Genomic DNA, 12,153 nt, shown 5'->3' with positions numbered 1-12,153 from the left:
TGTTTATTAGTCTTGTTCATTACCTCAGTAGACAAGCCCGAGGAGGATGTAAAGGTGACTTTGTAGAAGTCAATGGGACCCTGTACCATGCCCCACACAAGGGTGATGGTGTTGTCTGTAGATGCTGTTACAGTTAGATCCATGGGAACATCCAGACCTGACAGAATGAAGCAAAGGTAGAAGACCCACATGTTAAAACTACACTGTGTTCCAAAATATCATGCGAAGTACATTTTACTCAAATTTTCATAAATAATTGACGAAAATATAAGTCAGTCTAATTTTCAAATCATCAGCCGGTAGAGTGTAATTCAAATTTCATTAAACAAATCTCGAAATGATAATAGTATTTTTACGATAAATAAATACATTAAATAACTCAACGTCCACTGTTCCAAATTATTAAGCATAACAGCGTTTCAAGACATTTTATAGGCTGCAAAGAACTCAACATGGTCACATGTTGAATTTGTAGCATTATAAGACTGTATAAAATACAATATTTTTGAATGAAATAACTTTTGGTCAAACAGGCTTAGTCACATGTTAATATAGGACCCCTTGCTCGATATCACTCTTGCATCCATTGAATTTGTGAGTTGGACAGTTTCATCTTTAATTTCTTTGCAAGATGTTAGAATAGCGTCCCAGAGCTGCTGCTTGGATATGAATTGTCTCCCAACCTCATAGATCTTTTGCTTGATGATGCTCCAGAGGTTCTCAATAGGGTTGAGGTCAGGAAAGGATGTGGCCACACCATCAATTTTTCTCTTCGTATGACAATAGCAGACAGGGACTGGTGGTGTTCTTTGCAGCATGAGATGGGGCATTGTCATGCACGAAAAAGATTTTTGTCGGGAGGTATAGTTCTTCTTTTTGTACCATGGAAGAAAGTGGCGAGTCAGAAACTCTACATTAAGTTAAAGTACCAATGATTGTCACACACACACTAGGTGTGGTGAAATTTGTCCTCGGCATTCGACCCATTCCCTTGTTCACCCCCTGGGAAGTGAGGGGAGAAGTGGGCAGCAATGGCCGCGCCCAAGAATCATTTTTGGTGATTTAACCCCCAATTCCAACCTTTGATGCTGAGTGCCACGCAGGGGGGTAATGGGTCACATTTTTATAGTCTTTGGTATGACTCGGCCGGGGTTTGAACTCACAACCTACCGATCTCAGGGCGGAAACCCTAGCCACTAGGCCACTGAGTAGGTTCATACTTTGCAGAGGTCATTTTTACACCCTCTGGGACCCTAAAGGGCCCTACCAGCTCTTTTCCCATGATTTCAGCCCAAAACATGACACCCACAAACCTTTGCTGCCGTCTCAGCTGTTTGGGACATTGTGGCCACTCACCAGCCATCTGGGCCATCGTTTACCGATGAGTGCCATTGCACGGCACTCATCGGTAAACAAAACTGTTTGGAAAATAATCTTCATGTATTCCTGAGCCCACTCCAACCATTTCTGCTTGTGAGTATTGTTTAGGGGTGGCCGAATATTAGCTTTAAGCACACTTGCAAACTTCTTGAGGATCCTACACCTTGAGGTTCATTTAATTCTAGAGGCTCCAGCAACTTCAAATACCTCTTTGCTGCTTTGCAATGGCCTTTTAGCAGCTTCTCTCTTAATACGATCAAGTTGTCTGGCAGGAAATGTTTAAGTTTTGCCTTTATCTGCACAAAATCTGATACAACAACACATTTATTTATAGTTAGATGATCACGCATAAGTTTATTTGGAAATATCCAATGTTTTCATACCCTGAGCAAGGTAGTGTACTATCTTACACTTTTCAGCAGCAGAGAGATCGTTTTTCTTCCCCATATCCCTTGAAACCTGAAACCTGCTTAATAATGTGGAACATCACTTTCAAGCAGTTTTCTTTTGATTGGGCTCACCTGGGAGACTATTTATCACAGGTGTGTGAGATTGGATGTCAATGATCTCCAGAGCCTTAAGTCATAATACCATCCATTCATTTAATGGAAAAACAAAAAAATAAATGTTTTGACTCTTAAATCCAATTTGCATAGTAGTTTGGAACACAGTGTAAAGGAAAAGTGATTTTCTGCAGAGGTAAAGTGTCAATGAAGACAGATGGAAGGGTGGATGCAGGCAGATTTAAGAGTGGTCAAATTCAAGATGTTTGTTGTGGCTATGTTACAAAGAACCCTACGCCTACCCAAAGGCACGCAAACTATTAATATGGATTATTACATATCTGTAACTTTGTGACTTCAGATTAAAATAATGCATTCATCCATTTCTTCCGCTTATCCAAAGTCGGGTTGTGGGGGCAACAGCCGAAGCAAAGACACTCAGACTTCCCTCTCCCAAGCCCCTTTGCTAAGCTCCTCACAGGGGATCCCAAGGCCTTCCTCAGCCAGCTGGGAGACATAGACTCAATTCGAATTCTCCCTCCTGCCCCTTCCCTCTTCCCCCTCCCTCTTACTTTTGGCACTGATCTGCACAAAATACAGCCTGCCGGCCACATGCGTCCCCTTATGATTTTCAATCCGGCCGGCGGGACGTTCCACATCATTTTTTTAGACCTTTATCATCAAAACTGTCGCCGCCGTTATGATGTGCAATGCTGTTTTTAAATAACCGTAAGTCTTGTACTATAGAAAGTATCTAAATCTGCGCTTTTGAGTGTTATAGGAGTTATTGCGGAAATATACATCACAGCAGCTCAGACAAGGAACAAAGCAGAGTGGGTAGGGTTTGTTTTCAGAGCAGCCAGCCCAAAAAGCGTGTGTCAGAAACGGATGCTGAAGCAGATTTTTATGATATATCATATTGTAAGCATTTATTAAACTTTGCATTCATGTTTTGTTGTTTTTGTTGTGTTTTGCTTGATTGTAAAATATACACAACTTTCGAGGAGCTGGTCTGAGAAGTAAAAGAGGAACAATGTTCATATGTTGTTAATATTCAGTGTTTTATTGTTAATAGTTAATATTGTAAATCCCACTTTTTGATCTTTATGTAGATTCTGGGGGTCCCATTCAGTAAGAAAACTGTAAAATGTAATTCTGTTTCTTTGAGGTGATCTGTCATAACGTTTTTAGAACTCTATCGGACGTTGTGACTTTTGGTATTTGTGTTCCTGAAAAAAAGAGAACCAAACACACATTGTACAGCAGATTTTTGAAGCTAAATGTATATATATATATATATATATATATATATATATATATATATATATATATATATATATATATATATATATATATATATATATATATATATATATATATATATATATATTAGGGGTGTGGGAAAAAAATCGATTCGAATATGAATCAAATCGAATACGTTGTGAAATTCAGAATAGATTCTCATTTATTAAAAAAATTATTTATTTTATTTAATTTTTTAAAATTATTTTATTTTATTTTATTTTTATTTTTTTTTATCAATCCAACAAACCACTACACAGCAATACCATAACAAATCAATCCAATTCCAAAACCAAACCTGACCCAGCAACACTCAGAACTGCAATAAAGACACAAACACGAAACAGAACAAACCAAAAGTAGTGAAACAAAAATGAATATTATAAACAACAGTATCAATATTAATTATAATTTCAGCATAGCAGTGATTAAAAATACCTCATTTACATTATCATTAGACATTTATGAAAAAAAAAAAAGAAAAATAGTGTCACAGTGGCTTACACTTGCATCGCATCTCATAAGCTTGACAACACATTGTGTCCAATATTTTCACAAAGATAAAATAAGTCATATTTTTGGTTTGTTTAATAGTTAAAACAAATTTACATTATTGCAATCATTTGATAAAACGGTGTCCTTTATAATTTAAAAAAAAAATCTACTACTCTGCTAGCATGTCAGCAGACTGGGGTAGATCCTGCTGAAATCCTATGTATTGAATGAATACAAAATCGTTTTGAATCGGAAAAATATCGTTTTTGAATCGAAAATCGCGTTGAATAAAAAAAAATCTATATATTATCGAATCGCGACCCCAAGAATCGATATTAGATCGAATCGTGGGACACCCAAATATTCGCAGCCCTTATATGGGCGGCATGGCGTAGTGGGTAGAGCGGCTGTGCCAGAAACCTGAGGGTTGCAGGTTCGCTTCCCACCTATTGACATCCAAATCGCCGCCGTTGTGTCCTTGGGCAGGACACTTCACCCTTTGCCCCCGGTGCCGCTCACACTGGTGAATGAATGATAGGTGTTGGTCGGAGGGGCCGTTGGCGCAAACTGGCAGCCACGCTTCCGTCAGTCTACCCCAGGGCAGCTCTGGCTACAGATGTAGCTTACCACCACCAGGTGTGAATGAATGATGGGTTCCCACTTCACTGTGAGCGCTTTGAGTATCTAACAATAGAAAAGCGCGATATAAATCTAATCCATTATTTTTATTATTATTATATACATACACACATACATACATATATATATATATATATGTATATATATATGTATGTATATATATATATATATATATATATATATATATATATATATATATATATATATATATATATATATATGTCTTGATTGGATTATCCAGAGAATAGTGCTCGATACCGTGGTAGAGCGCAATATGTAGGTGTGGGAAAAAATCACAAGACTACTTCATCTCTACAGATCTGTTTCATGAGGGGTTCCCTCAATCTCCTGATTATTGAGGGAACCCCTCATGAAACAGATCTGTAGAGATGAAGTAGTCTTGTGATTTTTTTCCACACCTACATATATATATATATATATATATATATATATATACATATATATATATATACATATATATATACATACACATATATATACATACACATACACATATATATATACATATATATATATACATACACATATATATACATATATACACATATATATACATATATACACATATATATATATATATATATATATATATATATATATATATATATATACACATATATATATATACACATATATATATATATACACACATATATATATATATATATATATATATATATATATATATATATATATATATATATATATATATACATATATACACATATATATATACATACATATATACACATATATATATACATACATATATACACATATATATACATATATATATATACATATATACACATATATATATACATATATGTATATATATATATATATATATATATATATATATATATATATATATATATATATATATATATATATATATATATATATAATTTACACACACATACACATTGGCCCCCCAGACATGTGTATATACATATATACACATATATATATATATATATATATATATATGTATATATATATATATATATATATATATATATATAATTTACACACATACACATTGGCCCCCCAGACACATTTTCTTCCCTCAATGAGGCCCCCTGAGTCAAAATATTTGCCTAGCTCTGTTCTTGCACCTTGTGCCATGGCAGAGTATTGCAAATATGCCCTTATGCATACGGACATCGATTGAGTCTCGCTACGTCATCAAATCTTGCCCTATGGCAGCAGATGTGACAACTCTTTGTTTACTTTCAAGATGTCGTCAAATAACAGCCTTGTTTGTACTCTTTTTATATCTTTTCATCCTGACTTTATTAAGAAGAAGACCGTTTGGAAGACAAGGTTTTTGGTGAAATTTGCAAGTCCTGGTGCATAATCTAGCAATATGTAAAATGTGTTTCATTGTGTATTTGTGTTGGAAGCCAACATTTAGGTGCAGAAGCAAAGGTCTGAAATCTGACTAAACCACCAGCTTCAATATTGTTAAATCAATAATTGCGCTTCTTCGTTACATGTCTACGCTCCTCTGGGTTTCTGGTTTGCCATCTTTCTCTTTGCACTCAATAGTATAGGGAGGTCTGCAAGGTCATTTCTCTTCAATAGAAGTAATTCGCCCTACGCCCCGTACCCGGCTGATAATTAGTGTCCTGGGTCTTCCCAGTGCCCTCTTACTGGCAGGACGTGTTCTCAACACCTCCCTAGGGGGGGCGTATGGGGGGCATCCTGACTAGATGCCCTAACAACTTCATTTGGCTCCTCTCAATGTGGAGGAGCAGCAACCGTACTCAGAGCTCCTCCAGAATAACATAGGTTCTCACCCTACACCTATAGGAGAGCCCTGCCACTCGGTGGAGGAAACTCATTTCGGCGGCTTGTACCCGTGATCTTATCTTTTCGGTCATAACCCAAAGCTCATGACCATAGGTGAGGATAGGAACGTAGATCGACTGGTAAATTGAGAGCTTTGACTTGCGGCTCAGCTCCTTCTTCACTACGACAGATCGATACAGGGTTCACAACACTGACGATACTGCACTGATCCGCCTGCCGATCTCACGTTCCACTCTTCCCTCAAGATACTTGGACTCATCCACTTGGAGCAAGATCTTTTCCCCAACCTGGAAATGGCAATCAACCTTCCAAGTCCTTGGACTCAGACTTGGAGGTGCTGGTTCTCATCCTAGTCGCTTCAGACTCGGCTGCGAACCGATCCCCTGAGAGCTCAAGAGCCTGGCCAGATGAAGCCAGCAGGACCACATCATATCCAAATAGCAAGAATCTGCTGTAGTTCTGTTTGCATTAGTGCCTATTGGAAAACTGTGTTCGACCTGAGCATCTTTAAAATCAGTTAGACAAATGTGTTGTTTAATATACTTCAAACTGCCCAAACAAATGTTTGAACTGAACTAGTGAACTGTCTGTTTTTTAATTTTCCTTTATGGGTTTGTTTTTAGAAAACACAAGGATGTGGGAAGCCAATTATATTTTTTATGATTTTCAACAGAGCAAGATGTTTTGATTAGATGTGCCCACATTAGGATTGTTTGGCCTTTATTACAGGTATTTTCTTCCTGTGATAGAAAACAAACCGTAAAAAAGCCTCACATTTCGATTTTCTGGAAGGAAAAAAAAAATGGACTGTTTATGCTTGGTTGGTATAACGGCTGCTCTGAATAAAGTCTGCAGTGGCAGAAACCACAGCTACATCTTTGAATGCGCATAAAACATTCCCGGCATGACATCTTTCCAATCCGCAGGAAGACAAATGTGATCACTGGGAACTGCAGCTGCAGGTGTGTGTGTGTGTGTGTGTGTGTGTGTTAGCAATATATAATAATTCTTTTGACATGTGGAGATGCTGGATGTTAAAAATTCCATATTGGAACAAAACTGTGATTATTCTTTTCATCTTTTTTTCATATTCTAAGGTGCGGTTAATCAATTTATTCAGGGTTTCATGGATGAGAAAATCAAACATTGACAGTCACTGCACCGACAAAAAACAGCATTTAACCTTCCTCTTTTTACTCCTCTGCTGATGACGACACGCAAAGGAACTCAAATATGTTGTTAATCAGATGACCTTCTCTGCTTTAAGGGATTTATACTTTAATTATAAGAATAGCGCTTAGTGTCACACAGATCATAGATGGTCCTAAAAAACTAGAAGGATGCCTTTAAACATTTGAATAAGCACATATTTAACAGTCAACACAAAGAGGAAGTATTACCATTTCACCCCAATATGAGACCACACAGTAAAGAATACCTTTTTTATTAATCAAAATGACTTTTTTTTCCTGAAATCAGTTGAATAGCAACCAGTACATTGCAATAAAACATGTTGCTATGCAATGTTTGTTGTCTGCTTCGATTATCTTAAAATTAAAAAAATGTTCGTTGACAACTTCAAGCTAAAATGTAAAAACAATTAAGGTTGTTTTATTCCTTAGGCATTGCATCGATTGCAACTGGACTGTTGCTGGAGGAATTCCAGAAAGCAGGGTAAGTTAATACTACGTATATATGTAAACCCTGAGATCAAGGGAATTCAGGGTTTTCAGTTCCAAACAAATAGGTAAGTAAAGTAATCTAAATGGCTCACTCCCATTTTTTCAATTGTATGTTTTTTTTTTGTTTTTTTTTTGTAATGTCTTCTTCCTCCTGGTAAACATGAAGAAAGCTGTCATGATGTCATTTGTCTGTTCATTTTCAACCAGAAGTTCAATCAATCAATCAAGATTATACATATATAGCCCTAAATCACTGGTGTCTCAAAGGGCTGCACAAACCACAATGGCATCCTCGGTAGAGCCCACTAAGGGCAAGGAAAACTCACACCCAGTGAGACGTCGGTGACAATGATGACTATGAGAATCCTTGGAGAGGACCGCATATGTGGGCAACCCCCCCACTCTAGGGGAACCGAAGGCAATGGATGTCGAGCGGGTCTAACAGGATAGTTGTTAAATCAAAATGAGGATACAAGTCCATCCATTTTCTACCGCTTATCCCTTATGGGGTCGAGGGGGGGATGCTGGAGCCTCATTAAAAAAGACAAGCTAAGAAAAATAATATTTTAGTCAATTAAAAAAAAAAAAAAAAAACATTTTAGATTTTGTGTATTAATTAGATTCATTTGGATTTTAAAACAAATATTTAACAAAGACAAACGTACATTATTAATTTTTCTTTACTGTAAATATTTATAGTATTACATATTTATCCATTCAATTATATTTACTTTGCAATTCCGTTGACTTGACATATCAAATATAAATTACAAAAAAAATGTTTTTTTAGTTTCAGCATGCCTCCATTTGTATGTCTTACTGGTAGCATTGCAAACAAAATAAAACAGGATTATATCACTCACATCATACCGATCTTCAATTTATCTAACTGTGGGCCACTAAGAAAATGCAAATAAATGTTGAATCAATACACTATTGCATTCAAAATGATGCAGTGACTCTGGCAGTAATTGTCAGTCATTTCAGTTCAATATTAGAGTTGAGTTGAGTTGAGTTGAGTTTAAGTTTATTTGGAACATGCAAGCATACAACATGATACATCACAGTTTCCAATTTCTCTTTTCAACATGTTCGAAAAGGAGTAGGAAGAAGCAGAGCTTATTTAATTGTACCCCTTTTCTTTTACATAACAGTTTCCTAAATTTGGTCTCAATGTAATCACAATATACTCCATAATTAATCACAATAAAAATAAATAAATAAATATTTGGTGAAGTAAGTTTTATTCCATACGATCAGATAATTGTTACGTTTTTTTATATTTCTAAATAAAAAGTGTCCATACCCAACCGTAACACACTTGGTAAGAGAAGGATGGCCTTTTCTAATCCCAATTGATATGGTGAATCGTATAAATAACGCTCCATTGATGGTGGATTTTTATTGTTGTCTTAACTCAGAGTCAACATACCCAGTACTGAATAATGTAATTCAGATCAACTGTTCAGGAACCCAACACTCAGTTTCCTTTTCTATCACAGGGTAAAACAACTCAGACTTCAGATTTAAACTCAGTTTGAAGAACCTCCTACACGTAATATGCCCCAGGTTTGGCCTCTCATCCGAGCAGGCTTTATCAGTTCATCCTCAAAGACTAGATTAGACAGCTCTAGAGGGGATGGCATGGATCTAAAGTATGAAGGCTCTAAAGTAGAAGTAACCCTCCAATCAGGACTGATTTCACTGTATTGTGCTGCAGAACAATAGTTGTAGAGTGAGACTTCTGCCAATTGTTTGGATTAAATCACCCTTGGTCGTTATAATTATGGTCATGAGGGTACCTGAATATCTTGAGTACAACATAAACTGACGACGAGGGAGAAATACAGTTCCTATCGTGGTCAATGAGCAAATTCTATTACTGGTCATATTATCTTCTTCTTTTAAACGGGTTGTATATCAGTGTTGTCCTGATACCAATATTTTGGTACCGGTACCAAAATGTATTTTGATACTTTTTTATACTTTTCTAAATAAAGGACACCACAAACAATGACATTGTCTTTATTTTAACAAAATGTCTTACGGTACATTAAACATATGTTTCGTTTGGAAGTTTTTCCTTAAATAAAGTAGTGAACATACAAGACAACTTGTCTTTTATTAGTAACTAGGCCAACAAAGACTTCTAATTACTCTGCTGACATATGCAGCAACATATTGTCATTTTCAATTATATTATTTTTATCAAAATTATTAAGGACAAGTGGTAGAAAATGAATTATCAATCTACTTGTTCATTTACTGTTAATGTCCGCTTACTTTGTATTTTAACATGATCTATCTAGACATCCGTTAAAATGTAATAAACACATATTCTTCTCTTGTTTGGATGCTTACATTAGTTTTGGATGATACCACACATTTGGTTATCCATCAAATACAGGATTATACATTGGTCATAGTCAAAGTCAACATGTGTCCAGGGGCGTATTTCCTGAGTTTATGAACGTAATATAAATTTGAAAAAAAGAAAAAATATTTTGTAATGCTAAAAAAATATTGATGGAATCATAGCAGTATCGACTATATACGCTCCTGTACTTGGTATCATTACATTGGATGTCAGGTGTAGATCCACCCATGGCGTTTGTTTACATTGTGATACTGTTGAGCTACGGTGTGTAGTGAAGCATGTTCAGCTATTCCTCGTACTGCAGGGATGATATTTGGAAGAAACATATTTTATTTGTCGCCATGAGGCGAGGATTAGTGATTGAGAAGTAGCTAAAACACTGCTAGACTGGGGCTGGACGTTACCCGCTTGTTACTTGCCATGTCTTAAAGGGGAACATTATCACCAGACCTATGTAAGCGTCAATATACACCTTGATGTTGCAGAAAAAAGACCTTATATTTTTTTAACCGATTTCCGAACTCTAAATGGGTGAATTTTGGCGAATTAAACGCCTTTCTGTTTATCGCTCTGTGGCGGTGACGTCAGAACATGACGTCACCGAGGTAATACAGCCGCCATTTTAATTTTCAACACATTGCAAACACCGGGTCTCAGCCCTGTTATTTTCCGTTTTTTCGACTATTTTCTGGAACCTTGGAGACATCATGCCTCGTCGGTGTGTTGTCGGAGGGTGTAACAACACTAAAAGGGAGGGATTCAAGTTGCAACACTGGCCCGAAGATGCGAAAGTGTCTGCGGCCAGACCCCCATTGAATGTGCTGGAGTGTCCGCACATTTTACCGGCGATGCTAACGCAGCTATTCGGCCATGCTATGGCTATGAACAGCGTCAATAGCTATTCGCTCAATAGCTTCAGTTTCTTCTTCAATATTTTCATACTACAACCGTCCATTTCAATACATGCGTAATCTGTTGAATCGCTTAAGCCGCTGAAATCCGAGTCTGAATCCGAGCTAATGTCGCTATATCTTGCTGTGGTATTCGCCATTGTTTGTTTGTATTGGCAGCACTGTATGACCGTCACAGGAAAATGAACAGTGTATTCGCAGAGAGCGAAAAAAAGGCACTTTAAAGCTTTTTTAAGGATATTCCGGGACCGGTAAAATTTTGAAAAAAACTTCAAAAAATACAGCAAGCCTCTGGGAACTGATTTTTATTGTTTTTAACCCTTTTGAAATTGTGATAAGGTTCCCCTTTAAAGCACCTCTTCCTGTGGGCGTTTCTGTGTTATAACTTCACCTTTGTCATTAACTTCAAGCCAAAATATGTCCATTCTCACTTTTCTGTCTAGACACTGTGTCTGCTTGTAACGACTCTGTGATTGCGCATTGCCGAACATGCTCCTCTGTTTGTATACCCAGCAATTTTACTGACGATGTACCATCATGCCCTGTTCCGGGGGGACTGGTACTTTTTGGAGGCAGTATAGTACCGAATATGATTCATTAGTATTGCGGTATATCATACAACCCCAAAGTCTATAGATATTCACATTTATCCAGGGAAACTGGACTGTCCAGTTGGTATCAGAAGACGTTTCGACTCTCATCTGAGCAGGCTTTATCAATTCATGCTCAAAGTCTATATAGAACAGCTCTAGTCTGAGGGGGTGGTGATCAGTTCATACTCATAGTTTTAGATTGGTCAGATCTTGTAAAAAATACAATTTTAATCCATATGGCTTTGCTACCAACATGTGAACGAGATTTTTTATTTATTTTTTCTCCAGGCTCGACTACTGTAACGCACTTCTTGTGGGGATCCCCAGCAAGAACATTCAGAAGCTGCAGTACATACAAAATAGTGCTGCGAGGATCCTGATGAGAGTGCGGAAATACGACCACATCACACCAACTCTCAAATCCTTTCACTGGCT

General features: G+C 36.8%; 1 protein-coding gene across 2 annotated transcripts in view; it reads right to left on the bottom strand.

Moving 5' to 3' along the window:
• Positions 1–12,153, bottom strand: part of tnr (tenascin R (restrictin, janusin)) — a 221,649-nt gene that overhangs the window by 90,932 nt on the left and 118,564 nt on the right. For both annotated transcript variants that reach the window (XM_061920431.1, XM_061920430.1), the window contains exon 17: positions 24–157. In XM_061920431.1, the coding sequence (XP_061776415.1) occupies positions 24–157 (134 nt within the window). The remainder of the gene's footprint in view (positions 1–23; positions 158–12,153) is intronic.

This window comes from Nerophis ophidion, linkage group LG14, assembly GCF_033978795.1.
Source record: "Nerophis ophidion isolate RoL-2023_Sa linkage group LG14, RoL_Noph_v1.0, whole genome shotgun sequence".
In the NCBI taxonomy this organism is placed as follows: domain Eukaryota; kingdom Metazoa; phylum Chordata; class Actinopteri; order Syngnathiformes; family Syngnathidae; genus Nerophis; species Nerophis ophidion.
This window is presented reverse-complemented; position numbering and strand designations above follow the sequence as displayed.